The sequence below is a fragment of the Gossypium hirsutum genome, chromosome D03, assembly GCF_007990345.1.
Source record: "Gossypium hirsutum isolate 1008001.06 chromosome D03, Gossypium_hirsutum_v2.1, whole genome shotgun sequence".
Lineage (NCBI taxonomy): Eukaryota > Viridiplantae > Streptophyta > Magnoliopsida > Malvales > Malvaceae > Gossypium > Gossypium hirsutum.
The window spans coordinates 53,387,855-53,407,573 of NC_053439.1; the positions used below are offsets into that span (position 1 = coordinate 53,387,855).

Here is a 19,719-nt window from a genome sequence, read left to right on the forward strand (position 1 = left end):
ATTGCAATATATGTAAAAATAATTTAAAATACAAAAATTTATTAATATATATTAATATATGTAAAAACAACTTTTTCGGAAAATATTTTCAGGAAATCTACCAAATAGCAGAAAATATTTTCTAGTAAATCATTTTACAGAAAAGTAAAACATTTTCCAGAAATCATTTTACGGAAAACATTTTACTGGCAATCAAACAGACCCTTAATGTACAATATACGTGAATATTTAATAATAATAATATAGATTATATGGATCAATTTTTAAGAATAATAATGGATGAATTTTTTTTAACAAAAGAACTAATTTATTCTTTGATTTTTATCTACAATGACTAATTTATTTATTTATTTAAGTAAAAGAAAAATACAGTCTAACATATAATATAAAAACCTTCATGATACTTGTTGATATTAGGTTGAAGATGATCTTTACGTGTTGTTTATATTACGTGTTGTGTTGACTATAACGATGAAGTTAATTAATACATATTGTATTTGTCAAGCAAAATTAATAATATAAAATAAGTATCCCAAGTTGGTAGATTTGAAAAAAAGGAACATGGTCGACATGAATTTCTTCGGTGGAAGGATTGACCCACCATAGATTTCACGGATCACCTTTACACAGCTTTGGTGCACTTAGGAATTCAAACATTTAGAGATGATGAGGAAATCGAGAGTGGGAATAACATAAAAGATGAAATTGAAAAAGCAATACTACACCACTCCAAAATTTCTATCGTTGTTTTCTCAAAGAATTATGCTGCATCCACATGGTGTCTTAACGAACTTGTAATGATATTGGAGCACAAGAAATCCTCTAAACATATTGTGTTGCCAGTTTTCTATGATGTGGATCCGAGTCAAGTCAAGAACCAGACGGGAAGTTATGCAGAAGCATTTACCCAACAAGAACAAAACTTCGAGTCCATGGTACAAACATGGAGGAATGCTTTAAAAGAAGTTGCGGATATAGGAGGCATGGTTCTACAAGACAGGTACGTTATACACATAATCAAGTTCCATATGGTTACTTCAATCCTTTTCATTAAGACTTGATACAGTAGAAATAAAATTAATAGAAAATATTGTTAGGTAGCGTTTGGAAATTAAAATGGTTACTTTAATCCATTTTAAAGGGTTAATTATAACTCAGGTTTTAAATTATTTCTCAAAAATTAACATGTTTTAATTGGGTTGTTAAAGTATTAGTATTGTATCAATAAGGTCTTTCTATCAAACAAGTCATCAGTTTAAGCATTAAATGTTAGCTCGAATCTGATGTGGAGTGGAATGTTTTTAAAACACATAAATTAAATTTTAAATACGTATGCACCTATCACATGAGCAACTTAGATTTGACGAGTTGAAAACAAAAAGAAGTAGCCTCTTGAAATTAATGACACTATTTGTGGTTAAGATGTCATTGTTGGTAATGCAAAAGAATATTTTCAATTGTGGAAAATACTCTCACTGTTGCAGAAAATATATTTTCAGAATATTTTCAGTTAGGGAAATCCTCTACTATTTTTGGAAACTAAAACGATTATTTTACCATTTTGCCCTTCAAAAAACTGTATAAATAGGAGGTCATTCTCCTCATTTTTCACAGAACACAACAAGAGAAAAGCAACTTCTCTATGTTCTCTAAATTCTAGTGTTCTGCAAAATTATACGAGAGGGAAATTCTGTCTAAGAGATTAGGTTTTAAGCGAGATTACACCGATCAGGGCCATTTTGCCTCTAATCCAATGGTTCTTCTACGACAGAGTGATTCTTATTTTATTTGCATTCAGTTTGGTCTCCTGTAACAATTCTATTTTGCAGTAGTATATTTCCAATAATCATATCCAAATTATTCGTGTAATAGGTCTACACATATTCAAAATATTAAAATGAATAAAAAATAAATATATAAATTCATGTAAATAACATGAATTTATTAAACTTTCACAAAGAGAAAGTTGAAATTTTGAGTATAGGTTGTTTCAAATGAATTTCATTAATTTTTATGTTCTTTATTTGATTTGATTTGATTTTGAATGTAATAATTCTATCATATATGTTAAAATGTTGCATTAGTTTCTTATTTTTATTTGAACATATAATCTCATAAAAACAATCAAAATATATGCAAAAAAAGAGAAAATACATTAATAACTTTTACTCACTTTCCAAAATTTTACCATCGAGTTGTATTTTTTAAATTTGCAGGCATGAATCACAATTCATTGAAGATATTGTTAAAGAAGTTCAAAATAAACTTCATCTTATTTCTTTGTATGTCCCTCCTTATTTAGTTGGAATAGATTCTCTCGTGACACAAATTAATCAATGGTTAGAACAAGATGGAGCAAATAAAGTTGGCATTGCAACTATTTGTGGCATTGGAGGCATTGGGAAGACAACCATTGCCAAGAATGTTTACAATCAAATCATCCCGAGGTTTGACGGTTATAGTTTCCTTGCTGATGTTAGAGAAACAAGTCAAGATTGCAATGGTTTAGTCCGTTTGCAAAGGCAACTTATTTCAGATATCCTTAAAGGAAAATCACATAAAATATACAATATAGATAATGGAATTAACAAGATCAAAGAAGTTGTATGTTGTAGAAGAGTTCTTCTTGTTCTTGATGATGTTGATGAATTGGAAAAATAAGAAAACTAATGGGAACTCAAATTCCTTTTCATCCAGGAAGTAAAATCATCATAACTAGTAGGAACCGATGCCTATTGAATGCACATTTTATAAGCCAAATGTTTGATTTGGAAGCATCATGTAGTTGTGGAGGCTTAAGCAAGCAATTTGAAGTAAAAGAATTAGCTTCAAGTGAATCACTACAACTTTTTAATTGGTATGCTTTTGGTCATAACTCTGTGCCTGAAAGTTCAATGGCATATGCAAGAAGTTTAGTGAAACATTGTGGTGGGCTTCCATTAGCTCTTCAAGTTTTCGGCTCTTCACTATCTAGCAAAAGTGTGAGTTCTTAGAAAAGTGCATTGGAGAAATTAGAAGAAATCCCTGACAGCAAAATTCAAAAGATTCTAAGAATAAGCTATGATTCTTTGGAAGACGATCATGACAAACATTTATTCCTTGACATAGTTTGTTTATTCATTGGGAAGGATAGAGATTACACGACTACAATTCTAGATGGTTGTGATTTCTATACAACAATTGGAATTGAAAATCTAGTAGGCAGGTCTCTCTTAATCATTAATGAAAAAAACAAGCTAATGATGCACCAAATGATTAGAGATATGGGACGAGAAATTATTCGTCAAGAATCTTCTGATATTGGGAGACGAAGCAGATTGTGGCATAAGAACGCGTTTGATGTAATAAGAGAAAAAAATGTAAGAAACATCATTATACTCAACTTTTTTCTTGTGTGCATGTAAACTACTTTTTTTTATCAAATTTCATTTTATTTTTTAAAAAAGTTTTCTGATGCAGGGTTCAGAACAGTTAAGTGCCTCACAATTGACCTAAAAGAATTGCTAGAAGACAAGGCTAAAAGGACAAATACAACTCTACATTTTCCAAAGCATTCCAAAAGTCAGTTTCTCATGGCAAATGATGTTGATATGGAAACTCAAGAATTTGCAAAGATGAAGAGACTTAAACTGCTTCAACTGGATTATGTAAGACTTAAAGGAGACTTCAAAGACTTTCCCAAAAGATTAAGATGGTTATGTTGGCATGGGTTTTGCATGCAATCTTTTCCGGTGGATTTCGATATTAATGAACTAGTTGTTCTCGACATGCGCAACAGTAAACTTAAACAAGTTTGGAAGGATACAGAGGTATGATATATACTAATTTTCGTTCTTTTTTTGTGTGTGTGAAACAATAATATATAAATGAAGGGTTTTCTTTTTTTGCAGTGCCTCCCAAATTTAAAGATACTTAATCTCAACCATTCACATAGCCTTCTTAAAACCCCAAGCTTTTCAGGACTCTCTAGCCTTGAGAAGTTGATGCTCAAAGATTGCATAAATTTGGTGGAAGTAGATCAATCCATTGGTGAGCTAAAGATGCTTACTTTCTTGAACCTTAAAGATTGCACAAGTCTTAGGAAACTTCCAAGGACAATTGGTTCTGTTGACACCATTTTTTGGATTGAAAACGGGGTCGACTTGGATTTTGAAAATAAAAACGGAAGTCGCCACCAATCCTTTTTGAGGTGTGATTGGGTCACCTAGAAAAAGGTTATTTTTAATAAATGATTTGATTTTATTAAAACAACGGTTTTGGTCCACGAAATTTAGAGAACGGGTTCGGGAGTCGGTTACGTACGAGGAAGGATTAGCACCCTCGTAACGCCCAAAATTGGTACCTAGTTGATTACTTAATGTTTTAGTGTCGAAGATTGAGAACCTGAAAGAATTAAAAATACGATCATTGTATTAAAATGGAAAGTTTTGGGAAAAGAAGTTTATTTCACGTTAATCGAGAAAGAGAATCATATCCAGTAAGTTAGAATACAATGTCTCAAATTCCCGATACGCGAATGAAAAATACTTATTTAAACGATATTTTAGCCATCTCGTATTTAAAAATGAGATCACAACTAGTAAGTTAGGACGCGATTTTTAATCCCGAGATCATTTAAAAATTTGAGTTTAAAAAGATTCGTACATGTAGATTTATCGTGAAAATCGAAACCCAGTAAGTTAGGGTACGATCCTCTCGAATCTAAATACGAAAAATCATTTTTGAAGCAAGTTTTAATATATCAAGTAAAATAAAATATGAAAATCGTAGTAGTAAAAAAAAATGCGAAAGCTGAAAATAATGAAATACATATAAAAAGTAGGTGCATATACATTGTAAAGAAAATATGTATGTACAAATTAAAGTTTAAAAATAATGAAAATATACATATGTATACAAATAAATATGTTAATTTATATATATATGTTTAAAATATATTGAAATTATGTACGTATATGTCTTATACAAATTAAGATATATAAAAAATAAATACATACATATAAATATATATATACTTATAAAAATAAAAATATGTATATGTATATAAATATACAAAAAAGGAAATATGAGTATACATATATATATTAAATAAATTATATGTAAAATATGTATATGTATATATACAAGCACTTATATGATAATAATAAGACATATATATTTAAAAATACAAAAGTAGATATGAATAGAGATATAAAAGTAACAACAATAATACCAATACTAATAATAGTAAAGATAATAGTAATAATAATAATAATAATAATAATAAGACTAGATTAAAACTGAAACAAAATTTCCGGGCTGAAATAAGAAATAAATTAAGGTACGGGATCAAACTGCGATGCGCGTAAAAAGGGAAGGATCGAAACAGAAAATAAACCTAAAGTTCTAAAACGCAGTGCCTCAATGGACTAAAATGAAACAAAAGTAAAATCTCAGGGCTAAATCAAAATAAAAGAAAACAACAAAATAGGATCAAATTGTAATGCGCTGAAAAATATGAGGGACTGAGTGCGCAAATAACCCCTTTTAAGAAAACACGCGGATCCTCCTCTCTGGGTCGGGTCACCGCGCGGGTCAGGGCCAAAACGACATCGTTTTGGCACCTGACCCCTAAGGTTAAAACGGCGTCGTTTTTTAGGGTTATTTAAAGCCAAAATTCTTTTAAATCTTCATTTTCTTCTTCTCCTTCTAAAAAAAACTGAAAAAACCTCTCTCCCTTTTTCATCCGGCCATAGATTCCGGCCAAAAGCTCCGGCGCGCCTCTGCCGTAGCACCTCCGTGGGCGGCGGCCGTGGGCACAAAATAGGGCCTTTTCGGCTCCTTTTCAAAGCCGGTAGCTTCTAGGCTATAAATCTAAGGCCGAAACCTGCGAAAAGAAGACCGAAGACTCGAAAACGGGACAAAACCGTTCGTCTTCTCGTTCTCCGGCGCGGCGTAGGAAGAAAGGTACCTCCTTTCTTTTTCCCCCTTTTTTTGATTTTAAGCCCGAGAGTTCAAAAATTAAATAAAATGTAAAGAAAAAACAGAGTAATAAAGACCAAAATCACCTTCAAATTCTTTGTTTTCTTTTATTTCTGGGAAATTGATTCGTTAAGGCCAATAGAACAAAGGGGCCAACCCTTTTTACAGTGAATAAACTTGGCTTTTATAGCCAACATTACATGCTTTTTTCTTTTCATTTTGTGGTTGCTGTTGTTTGCGTGTTTTGCAGGTGACCGACGCAAGTGGATGAATGGCGACGTGAGAACGGCGGCGATGGCAGGGAGCCAAAAGGTCAAAAGGCTAAGGGGTTTGTTTGGGTTAAGGTTTTGTTGGGCCTGGTTTGATTTTGTGAGGTCCGGGCTAAATTTGGGCTGTACAGCTGCCCTCTTTACTTCGTTGTCGTGTAACGGGAATGAAGCAAAGACTAAGAAAGACCAAATTTGCCCAGTCTCACCGAGTCTTGACTTCTCTTGACGCTTCTCTTCAAGTAGCTTTGTTTCAATCCACTGCGGCTTGTTACTTCAATCTACTCCATTGTACTTCAGAAAGATCTGACTTGTAGCTTTAATCTTCTTCGCAGCAACTTCAGGGGATGAGGTTTGTGGTTTTAGTCTGCTCCACTGCAACGTTAGGGAGACAAAATCTGAAATTCCGCGGTCTGTTCCACTGTAATCTCAGGAAAATAAGACCTGGTGCGATCTACTCTACTGTAAATTCAGAGAGATAAGATCCTTTATTTTAATCCGCTCCACTGTAATCTCAGGGAGATAGGATTACTAGCTTCAATCTGCTCCACTGTAATCTCAGGGAGATAAGATCTGAAATTCTTCGGTCTGTTCCACTGTAATCTCAGGGAAATAAGACCTGGTGCGATCTACTCTACTGTAACTTCAGAGAGATAAGATCCTTGGTTTTAATCCGCTCCACTGTAATATCAGGGAGATAGGATTACTAGCTTCAATCTGCTCTGCTATAATCTCAGGGAGATAAGATCTCTGGCTTCAATCTGCTCCACTGTAACCTCAGGGAGATAAGATCTGATGCGATCCACTCTGCTGTAACTTCAGAGAGATAAGATCCTTTATTTTAATCCGCTCCACTGTAATCTCAGGGAGATAGGATTTGAAATTTCCAACCTATCCCACTACTGGTCAGGGACATAGGACTTGTGGCTTAAATCTGTTTCCCTACTCCTGGGGAAGATAAGATTCGTCATTTTCGATCTGCTCCGCTAGTGCTTAGGAAGGCAATATCTGCTTCTTTAACTAGCTCCACTACAACCGAAGAGGCAAGGCTTTGTTTTCGATCTGCTTCGCTGTTAATGCAAGAAGGTAAGATCTGCTTCTTTAACCAGCTCCACTGCAACTGATGGAGGCAAGGCTTTGTTTTTGGTCTGCTTCGCTGTTAATGTAAGAAGGCAAGATCTGCTTCTTTAACCAGCTCCACTGCAACCGATGGAGGCAAGGCTTTGTTTTTGGTCTGCTTCACTGTTAATGTAGGAAAGTAAGACCTGCTTCTTTAACCAGCTCCACTGCAACCGATGGAGGCAAGGCTTTGTTTTTGGTCTGCTTCGCTGTTAATGTAGGAAGGCAAGACCTGCTTCTTTAATCAGCTCCACTGCAACCGATGGAGGCAAGGCTTTGTGTCTTCGACCTGCTTCGCTGTCAATGCAGGAAGGCAAGATATTTTATCTTCAACCAGCTTCATCACAACCGAGAGAGGCAAGGTTTGTGTCTTCGACCTGCTTCGCTGTCAATACAGGAAGGCAAGATCTTTTGTCTTCAACCAGCTCCATCACAACCGAGAGAGGCAAGGTTTGTGTCTTCGATCTACTTCGCTGTTAATGCAGGAAGGCAAGATCTTTTGTCTTCAACCAGCTCCATCACAACCGAGAGAGGCAAGGTTTGTGTCTTCGATCTGCTTCGCTGTTAATGCAGGAAGGCAAGATCTTTTGTCTTCAACCAGCTCCATCACAACCGAGAGAGGCAAGGTTTGTGTCCTCGACCTGCTTCGCTCTCGATACAGGAAGGCAAGATCTTTTGTCTTCAACCAGTTCCATCACAACCGAGAGAGGCAAGGTTTATGTCTGTGACCTACTTCGCTGTCAATGCAGGAAGGCAAGATCTGCAACTTCATTGATCTATTCTCTGGGGAACATGACCTGTATGTTCTATTTTATGAACCTAATTGTGCCTAGTGATTAGGATGACATGATCAGAATGAATCAAATGCTCCTAACTAGATGTGTATGAATGACATTTGAATGAATACAAAATGTCATGAAAATGATTCCTTAATGCTTAGGTTATCATCACGCAAAAGCTTATTAAGGCTTTACTACTGACGTGCTACAACGTCTTCTTGCTTAGCTGGCATATCCAAAGAAACACTTAATCTGATTGCCCCCCACTGCGAACGTCAAAGTTCAATCCACTGGGACATAAAATTTGTACCATCAATCTCCCACTGTAACCTAAGGGTAGAAAGATATGGCTTTTCTCAATCTTCTCCTATCGCAATTCAAGGATACAGAATGTGAAGCTCTTTGGTCCTTTACCTCATTCCCAAGGTGTCATACCAAATGCTCATGCACAATTGCAAAATTTTCTTATCCGAGAAAACCCTTTTCTTATCACTTGGTGATCATTGCTTGTTTGTTCATTGAAGCTTTGTTACCAACACGACATCTTGTCATTTTGTTCAATCAATGTTTTGACGACAAAATCCAAAAGGATGATATTAAATTAGACTCTTCCTTCTTAGATATTTCAACCTTTAAACTTGGTGTGTTCTAAACAATAGTCCTGTTTCAGGTTCCTGTATTTATTTAGAAACTTTTGGAGTAATATGCAAAACTTCCCTTGTGAAAGTTTTATTAGTCCATTAATCATTATTCTAATGCGACATGCTTGCAAAAATATCATAACGATGGATAAGATAGAATTAATTTGAGAGCATAGCCTGAAGTGGCTAAATCATCAAGGATAGTAAGCATAAAAAGGAAATTAATTGGGACCACGTATCTTGAAAAAGAATGAAGTATTCAAAAAAAATCGAAAAAAATTCAATACAAATAGTATGAATGTTAGGTGCCCCAGATATCGCAGCTTGAACTTCTCTGTACAAACTCTTTGAAAGACCATTCTGAGTTTGACATGTGTTTAAGAGATCTACAAGACTTTGTCGATGCCCCAAGATGTTGCCTACCATATCTTATTGATTCAGGTATAGCAAGGTCATCACATGCCTCGATCTGATCAAAACTTGAGCTGCTCTGATCACCTCATGCCCCAATTTGATCCAAAATTTGAGTCGCCTTTTTCGGGTTTTCAACTCAAGCCCCTTTGGTCTCAAGGCGCCCTTTGCGGGTTTTCGCCTTGGCCTCTCCTTTTTTTTCTTTTTCTTCTTTTTTTTGAAATATTCTTTGATTACAGCTAAACTCATAAGATTAGACACGTCCTTGTTATCCTTTCTGATTAAGATTGATGCTTTTCCAGATAAGGCCATCCACACAAGGTCCTTTCCAGCTTGGCATGAAGTTCTTTTTGCATGAGAATGATCTTCCTCAATACCAGGTCCCCCTTCATGGAATTTTCTAGGGCGAACCTTTTTTGTGAGCTCGCATCATTTACTTTTGGCGCATTTGACCGTGATGGATAAATTTGACCATTCCTCTTCAATTAGGATTGGATCCAGAAAACTCAAAGAGAAGAAAAATATTGACCTCAATAAGTGAAGTCGCGATAAGCCAAAAAGAGGGTGTTGCCCCAATAGAGATTTTTTTTGCGATATGGTGTTAATCTTGAACAGACTGCAAACTTCTGATATAGTGCTCTTGTTCAAATTTAGTGCATTATCAGATATGATCCTTTTCGGCTTTTCATGCTGACATGATTTTTCCAAAAATTTACTGTCGACTTTGTGATATTGGCATATGAAGCAGCTTCTTCTCGAGAAGATAAACAGATGACCGCCACTCTTTTGGCAAGATTGACCCGACAACCTTCATGCCCCATATAGGGAGAAGTCGTGGATTTCATTGATTCTTTGTAGGGTAGGATCTATTTTTTCATCTTGTTCTATCATCCTCAATAAGTCCAGAGATAGGCTACAATCTATGTCATCTTTAAAGTCGTGGAATCCCTCTAAACACGTGTCTCGCTCAAAAAGAGATTCTGAGCCTGTAGCAGTGTCATTCATGTCATTGATATTTAGAGACCTATTGTAGGTACCAAAGAATATATGAAGTTATGTACAATAGGATTATGAATGGAATAATGATTTGGAAGAAAGATAAAAGAATAATCATTCATAAGAAATGAAAGAATATTAGTTCAAAAAGATCGCAAAGATGCATTTCCATTAAAATAACGATGTTCAGACATGAGCCTATTTCACAAAAAAGTTCTTGTTGCCTCTAGGCTAAAAGCAACAAGTGTATTCTGAACATTACTCTAAACAAGCCCTAAATACTACAGGGATTACTTAGAACACTCCCAAATTTATAAGGGCCAACATCTAACAAGGTCCCTTCTTCCTACATGTCACTGATGTGAACACTTCCCAACATCTCTATGCATTGTATTCTCTCCATTATCAGTCATGACAGGGTAGTCGATTTTCTGCACTAGAGGAATCATGAAGTTTAACAATGCCTATACTGATAAGCCTTTCAACCACCTTTTTAAAGGCAATGCAATCTTCTATGGAATGCCCCGTATTTCCTGCATGATATTCGCATTGTGCCATTTGGGGTACGGAGGCTGTGGGGGTTTTGAGTAGATAGGGGAAACAATGTGCGCATCGAGTAACTTTTGATACAGCTCCTTATACATTATCGGAATTGGCGTGAACTGGAGGTTCTCAGTACCTTGTTTCACACAAGGTTCTTGTCTAGATGAACCTTGTTGACTAGCAATCACCTTTCTTGGCTGTGTAATTGATTTGTTGTAAGTGTTCACATTGCTCACCTCGTTTTCCTTCTTCTTTAAGTCTGACCTTCTATTATTTTCTCCAGCATCAATCTTTCCACTTCTCACGGCACTTTCAATCATTTCACCGCTCATGACTATGTCTGAAAAACTTTTCGAAGCACTTCCCAACATGTGGGTGATGAACGGGGCCTTCAATGTGTTGATGAAGAGCACCGTCATTTCTTTTTCCAAAAGAGGTGGTTGCACCTGTACTGCCACTTCTCTCCACCTCTGTGCGTATTGCCTAAAACTTTCATTAGGCTTTTTCTCCATATTTTGCAGGGTAATTCTGTCAGGGACCATATCAGCTACATGACTGTATTGTTTCATAAAGGCTTGTGCTAAATCCCTCTAAGAACTAATCTGGGTACGCGTCAATTGATTGTACCACTTAGACGCTGCCCCTGTGAGGCTATCCTGAAAGCAGTGTATTAATAATTGATCATTATTAATATACCCCGTCATTCTCCTGCAGAACATAGTGATATGGGCTTCTGGGCAACTGATCCCATTATATTTCTCGAATTCCGGCATCTTAAATTTGTAAGGAAGCACCAAATCTGGAACTAAGCTCAGATCTTTTGCATCTATTCCATGATAGCTTTCGATGCTTTCTATTGCCCTAAACTTCTCTTCAATCCATTTCCATTTCTCCTCAAACTGCTTTGGTAACTCTTCCTTCACCTTGTCTTTCTCAGCTACTTCATCGAAATTCGGGACAACAAAATTAACCAGATTATCGCCAGGACTAGAACCAAATCTGACCTGAAGGTTTTTCGGCATTGAAGCATCACCTTGAAGATGTTGAGGCCTAATCGAAACAGAAGGTCTTCGTGGATGTGGTTCAGTCTGAACTTGCACATACGGAGGCGTGAATTCTGGAGGAAAAAGTGGTTCATCATTGTTTTCTTCTTCATCGCAAATCACGGGACCTTTCCCTTTATCCGCTCTCTTGGTTATTAATTGTGTCAATTTAGTCATTAGGTCATCCTGAGACTCCTTCATCTTTTGTATCATGTCTTTTTGGATCTTTTCCACATGTTCTTTCATTTGCACCTGCAACTGGTCTTGCATTTCCTTTTGAAGCTGTTCTAGTTTTTCCAACCTTTGATCCATAATTTTTGACTTAGCACGGGTGCCGTAACAGTGTCGATTTTCCAGGTTAGCTGAAATAATTTTACCTAATTAGGGCTTTTCAATGGACTTTAATTCATGTAATGCAAATGCATGAGATGTATGCCTAAAGAGACATTGATTCTAATTCAGTTACATTTAGAAAACTTTTCTAGAAAGCAAATTCCTTTACATAAAGCAGATGCATGTACGGCCTCGCCCTTATATTCCAAGAGACAACATCGATCTTTTTCTTTATCCGCATGTTTGTGATAATCTCGCCAATTTTCAATAGATGCCACTGCTAGCTCCTTTTCTTAATCTTGGTTGCAATCCATCACCTGCCCGTCCTCATAAGGCTCGTCAGCTTGTCGAAGGCTTTTGGACAATCATCTCGAACCCTTAGGCCACGAAGTAAAGATCATTAATTCTTCCATCACCCTTTTTGTGTTTCTCGAAATATATTTGGGAAGTTGTATTGTTTTCCACTTTATCAAGGAATCCGTATTCCATGACAAGCTTTCTAATTTAGTAATCGGACTTAAATCAATATCTCTTTCCTAAGATGCAGATGCAATGCAATCATAATCAAAGCACAATAAGAAGGGCTAGTACAAAAACAAACAAGGAAAACAGAAAGTACCTAATCGGGTGAGTACTAGGGGTTTGGAGTGGCTCTATCTAGGCTAAGTTCCTAAGTCCACTATATGAGGTTTGGCTCTAAAGATAAGGTACCCAAACCAGCAGATTCCTCGATCTTCACCCATTATAGGCTCATATGGACCGAGTTCGGTTCAAGGGAATACATTTCCCTATGGCCATGCGGAGATGAAAATCTCACGAAGACATAGGTACGGATGTATCCCGGAAGCGATTCACTATCCCATGCGGAGGTGAAAACCTCACGAAGGCGTAGTTTCTCACTCCCACTTAAAAGGGTGTGACCCACGGTCATGCAATGCAATGTGTGGAGATATCTAAACTTAAACTAACACAGCAATTATAAACCACAACGATGACAATTATAATACAGACGAATGAAAATACAATGAAAAGATCGTATATTTAAATCAAACTTTCAATTTTCGACAAAAAGACAAAAAGTAATCAACTCGTGGCTTGACTCTCTTATTTTGGTTCCCCAGTGGAGTCGCCAAGCTGTTGACACCAGTTTTTGGATTGAAAACGGGGTCGACTTGGATTTTGAAAATAAAAACGGGAGTCGCCACCAATCCTTTTTGAGGTGTGATTGGGTCACCTTGAAAAATGTTGTTTTTAATAAATGATTTGATTTTATTAAAACAACAGTTTTGGTCCACGAAATTTAGAAAACGGGTTCGGGAGTCGGTTACGTACGAGGAAGGATTAGCACCCTCGTAACGCCCAAAATTGGTACCTAGTTGATTACTTAATGTTTTAGTGTCGAAGATTGAGAACCTGAAAGAATTAAAAATACGATCATTGTATTAAAATGGAAAGTTTTGGGAAAAGAAGTATATTTCACGTTAATCGAGAAAGAGAATCATATCCAGTAAGTTAGAATACAATGTCTCAAATTCCCGATACGCGAGTGAAAAATACTTATTTAAACGATATTTTAGCCATCTCGTATTTAAAAATGAGATCACAACCAGTAAGTTAGGACGCGATTTTTAATCCCGAGATCATTTAAAAATTTGAGTTTAAAAAGATTCATACATGTAGATTTATCGTGAAAATCGAAACCCAGTAAGTTAGGGTATGATCCTCTCGAATCTAAATACGAAAAATCATTTTTGAAGCAAGTTTTAATATATCAAGTAAAATAAAATATGAAAATCGTAGTAGTAAAAAAAATGCGAAAGCTGAAAATAATGAAATACATATAAAAAGTAGGTGCATATACATTGTAAAGAAAATATGTATGTACAAATTAAAGTTTAAAAATAATGAAAATATACATATGTATACAAATAAATACGTTAATTTATATATATGTTTAAAATATATTGAAATTATGTACGTATATGTCTTATACAAATTAAGATATATAAAAAATAAATACATACATATAAATATACTTATAAAAATAAAAATATGTATATGTATATAAATATACAAAAAAGGAAATATGAGTATACATATATATATTAAATAAATTATATGTAAAATATGTATATGTATATATACAAGCACTTATATGATAATAATAAGACATATATATATTTAAAAATACATAAGTAGATATGAATAGAGATATAAAAGTAACAACAATAATACCAATACTAATAATAGTAAAGATAATAGTAATAATAATAATAATAATAATAATAATAATAATAATAATAATAATAATAAGACTAGATTAAAACTGAAACAAAATTTCCGGGCTGAAATAAGAAATAAATTAAGGTACGGGATCAAACTGCGATGCGCGTAAAAAGGGAAGGACCGAAATAGAAAATAAACCCAAAGTTCTAAAACGCAGCGCCTCAATGGACTAAAATGAAACAAAAGTAAAATCTCAGGGCTAAATCAAAATAAAAGAAAACAACAAAATAGGACCAAATTGTAATGCGCTGAAAAAATAGGAGGGACTGCGCGCGCAAATAACCCCTTTTAAGAAAACACGCGGATCCTCCTCTCTGGGTTGGGTCACCGCGCGGGTCAGGGCCAAAACGGCGTCGTTTTGGCACCTGACCCCTAAGGTTAAAACGGCGCCGTTTTGTAAGGGTTATTTAAAGCCAAAATTTTTTTAAATCTTCATTTTCTTCTTCTCCTTCTAAAAAAAACTGAAAAAACCTCTGTCCCTTTTTCATCCGGCCATGGATTCCGGCCAAAAGCTCCGGCGCTCCTCTGCCGTAGCGCCTCCATGGGCGGCGGCCGTGGGCGTAAAATAGGGCCTTTTCAGCTCCTTTTCAAAGCCGGTAGCTTCTAGGCTATAAATCTAAGGCCGAAACCTGCGAAAAGAAGACCGAAGACTCAAAAACGGGACAAAACTGTTCATTTTTTCGTTCTCCGGCGCGGCCTCCTTTCTTTTTCCCCCTTTTTTTTTGATTTTAAGGCCGAGAGTTCAAAAATTAAATAAAATGTAAAGAAAAAATAGAGTAATAAAGACCAAAATCACCTTCAAATTCTTTGTTTTCTTTTATTTCTGGGAAATTGATTCGTTAAGGCCAATAGAACAAAGGGGCCAACCCTTTTTACAGTGAATAAACTTGGCTTTTATAGCCAACATTACATGCTTTTTTCTTTTCATTTTGTGGTTGCTGTTGTTTGCGTGTTTTGCAGGTGACCGACGCAAGTGGATGAACGGCGACGTGACAACGGCGGCAGTGGCAGGGAGCCAAAAGGTCAAAAGGCTAAGGGGGAGGCGGCGCCTAGGGTTTCAGTCTCTGAAACCCTAGGCAGATATTTTTTAAGAAATTGGGCCCGGGCTATTGGGCTTTGGGTGTTGGGTTTGTAATGGACTTTGGGGTTTGAGCTAGGTGTTGTATTGGGTTGATGGTTACTGGATTAGGTCTAGGTGGGTTGGTATTTGGGTTGTTATGTAATGGGCTTTGGGGTTTGTTTGGGTTAAGGTTTTGTTGGGCCTGGTTTGATTTTGTGAGGTCCGGGCTAAATTTGGGTTGTACAGGTTCATTAATATCACTTGCAGAGCTTATTTTATCTGGTTGTTCAAGACTTGTTGATGTCCCCAGGGAGTTGCATAATATGAAATCATTGAAGGTGCTTAATTTAGATGAAACTTCCATATGTCAAACAAGATTGGGATTACATTGGCTCTTACCGAAAAGAAGTAAAGAATTGGGTTTCTCTTGGGCATCTCTGCCGTGCTCTTTGGTAAAGTTAAGCCTTGAAAGTTGCAAATTATCTGATGATGTCATGCCCAATGATCTTTATAACTTAGCTTCATTGGAATCCTTAAATTTAAGTAGAAACCCAATTCATTGCCTTCCCGAAAGCATAAAAAAACTTACAAAACTTGATGAACTTCTATTGACTTCTTGCACTGAACTCCAAATGATTCCAAAGCTTCCAGTCTTGCCCAATGTTTTTGAGTTCTTGACAATATCTCCATTTAAAGGATATTGGGCAATTCTTCCATGCTTCTTTTCTTCCACACGATGTGTTATTTTTGGATGTGAAAAATTGACTGAAGTTGAAGAACTATTCAAGTTGGAACCAATTGAAAACTTTGAAGAAGAAGAGATTAGAAGATTATTCAACCTGGATTCCATTAGCAGAAATCGACTGCAACTTTATAGCTACCTAACAGACAGCATAATGCTTGCTACCCCACAGGTCCAATAGTTCTTCAACTTAAATTTTAACTTTATTTTTTTCTCTTACATTACTTAATGAACACATTCGTAATCATCTAACATGTTTTTTTTGGATCAGGTCTTACAGGAATGTGGTATAACAAGCACATTTGTTATAGGAAGTGAAGTTCCTATTGTGTTTAAGCATCGCACTAACGAGCACCGAATCTCTTTTTCTTTGCCAAAACCATCTCATCCAGATGAAAAGATCCATCGTTTCAGCTTATGCATTGTTTTCTTTTTAGCTAGTGATCAAATGTTGGAGTTTCTACCAAGTGTCCACATTTTCAATGAGACCAAAAGGATCATGCAGAGATATCGCTCAAATTTCATTGGAATTCCTGAGACTAACGATAACACAATGTTGTGGTTGATCTATTGGCCAGTAACGGATCGTGAGTTTGAAGGTGGTGACCTTATGAGTTGCATGGTAGTGCCTATTCATCTTAGCATAAGAAAATTTGGCGTTACTTATGAATCACAACATAACGGTAGATATAAATATGGCTTTTCTCACGTATCTACAGGTATGACTATGACTTCAAATGATTATGTTTATGGAATATTAACCCATGCACTATTAACACTTACTAAACTAAAGATATATCATTACTGAAATAATAATTTTTTTGACAAAGGAAATAATAAATTATATGAATATTTAATGTGTTTTCAGTGACAAGATTATATATTAGTGAATACATCCTATTATTTTTTTAATGTTTCCTTTTAGATGTCAATAACAAATGTTTAAGAAATGATAAATGTTGCAAATGGGATCTAATTAAAATAATTTAATTGTTTGATAAATGATTAATTTACAAGTATTATAACACATTTTAACATTTTAGTGATAATAATATTAGTTTTTGATTTTTTTCATATAATATTAAGAGGAAGGAATGGGGTCACATGGTTTGAATCTGTGTCAAATAGGTGTCTGACAAAAGATTTAACCATCAATGTATTCAAGTTAAGACTACTATTTTAATATTCTAATAGGCATACTAGAATTGATAAATAACACATTATTGTACATATTTTAGGAAATGAAGTTGCCACAAGAAATATGATGATGGACCTAACTAAAGACTTACCCAGTTTGGAATCTTATGGAAATGTTAAAGTGCAACTTTGCAGTTATATAGAAGAATCAAAAGTGGTTGCTTCCCCATAGGTTCCCTTTACAAGTTTCAACTTTTAAAAATTATTTATATAATATTTTTTAAAATCTTATTCTATAACCCAATGCTACAGGTATTATACGATTACGGCATAATTACAACATTTGATCCATTTCCATTTGATTACATTGGCCACTACCATGGCCATCAAGCTGGCAAGACTGAGGTTTCAATATCAGTGCCCCCAAACTCTAGTCGAAAGATAAGTTGCTTCTTAAATTCGATTATCATTTTTTCTGCCAAGAATGATAAAACATATGGATTTTTACCATGCCTTGAAATTGTGAACGAGACCAAAGGTACAAAGTGGACCTACTCCAAACATTTCATGGGAATTCCTGAAACCAAGAATACCTTATACTGGACGACTTGTTGGAACTTTAGGGGTGATGAACTAGAAGCTGGTGATCATATTAGTCTTCGGGTTCTTTCAAATTTATCTGTACTAGAATTTGGGATTGACCTTGTATATGTGTTGGTGCAAGAGGCAGCAGCAAGCTGTTTCTAGTCTTGCTTGAGTAGTAAGCCTCGAGGCTTGGTGAAGAAGCAAACTCGGAAGCAGAAAAAAAATAGAAAGATGAAGCTAGCAAGTGAAAACAGAAAAGAGAGAAAGAGATTGAATGAAAATGAGCTGATATTTTTCATTAACACATGAACAAGGCATTAAGCCATTACATATATCAGTCAATAAGTAAAACAAACAAGTAATCACCTACTAACATACCTAACACCACTAAAATGCCTAGTAACTTGGTAAACTTGATTGAAAAACAAAAAGCTTCTACCTAAGCTTGTCATTCAGCACCTAATTACATCAAAATGCAGCTACCAACTAAGTTTGATCCTAACTAAATACAAAACATTCAATTAAGGAAACCAAATGAATAGCTTCAGCTTGCTGCATCAATTTGCTGTTGAAGCACGTTCCTTGGATGGCCACCTTTGCTGCTACATGGGAGCTGACTTCAACACTCCTCCTCAGCTTCTATGCAGCAGACTCCTAGCTTCCTCTTCAGGCTTAGAAATCTTGATACACCAAGAGGCTTTGTGAAGATATCGGCAATCTGATTTTCAGAACTGCAATGGATTAGCTCGATTTCTCGAACTTGTTCCATTTCTCTTATCACATGGAGTTTGATGTTGAAATGTTTTGTCCTGCCATGAAAGACAGGATTTTTAGCAATAGCAACTGCTGACTTGTTGTCACAATGTATTACAGTTGCTTCATTCTGCTGTAGATTCAAGTCACTCAAAATTTTTCTCAGCCACATAGCTTGATTAACAGCATTGGCAGCTGCTACATACTCTGCTTCTGCTGTCGATTGAGCCACCATTGTTTGTTTTCTTGAGCTCCAACAAATCATAGCTGAGCCAAGTGTAAAAGCATAGCCAGAAGTGCTCTTCATGTCATCCTTTGAACCAGCCCAATCGCTATCAGTGTAGCCAATCAGTTTCAACTCTTCAGCCTTTCTAAACTGTATTCCATGGTTTAAGGTACCTTTAATGTATCTTAGCACCCTTTTCCCAGGCTTGTAATGTTGCTGGTTACAGCAGTGCATGAACCTTGATAGCATGCTTACAGCAAACAGAATGTCAGGTCTTGTTGCTGTCAAATACAATAAACACCCAACAAGGCTTCTGTAATCTGTTTCACAGACAGATTCATGTTCCTCCTGGCTCGATAGCTTTATGCCAAAAGCCATTGGTGTGCTCACTGGTTTACAATTCTCCATTGAGAATTTAGCCAGCACTTTCAAGGTAAATGTCTTTTGTTTCAAGAAGATTCCTCCTTCTATTTGATTGACTTCCATTCCTAGGAAATATGTCATTAATCCCAGGTCTGACATCTCAAACATTTCCTTCATTCTTGCTTTGAAATCAACCATCATAAACTTGTCTCCTCCAGTCACTAGAAGATCATCAACATATAGTGACACAATAAGCTGTGTTTCAGCTCCATTCCTCTTAACATAGAGTGTTGGCTCACTAGCACTCCTTTCAAATCCCAAACTGACCAAATATGAGTCAATTCGAGCATACCAAGCTCGAGGGGCCTGTTTTAGGCCATACAAGGCCTTTCTTAGCCTATACACCAAATGTTCCTTACCAGGCACTATAAAACCTGGGGGTTGCTCGATGTATATCTCTTCTTCTAGAAATCCA

At 35.9% G+C, this 19,719-nt stretch overlaps 1 protein-coding gene and 1 pseudogene across 1 annotated transcript; both read left to right on the forward strand.

Moving 5' to 3' along the window:
- The first annotated feature begins 797 nt into the window (after positions 1–797).
- On the forward strand, positions 798–3,454 carry LOC107932310 (disease resistance protein RUN1-like; annotated as a pseudogene).
- A 9-nt stretch (positions 3,455–3,463) lies between these two features.
- On the forward strand, positions 3,464–16,203 carry LOC107932322 (disease resistance protein RPV1-like). The gene is made up of 4 exons (XM_041089915.1): positions 3,464–3,809; positions 3,891–4,101; positions 15,685–16,088; positions 16,135–16,203. The coding sequence occupies exons 1-4, from the start codon at positions 3,573–3,575 to the stop codon at positions 16,201–16,203; spliced, it is 921 nt and encodes a 306-aa protein (XP_040945849.1). The 5' UTR covers positions 3,464–3,572.
- The last annotated feature ends 3,516 nt before the right edge of the window (positions 16,204–19,719 follow it).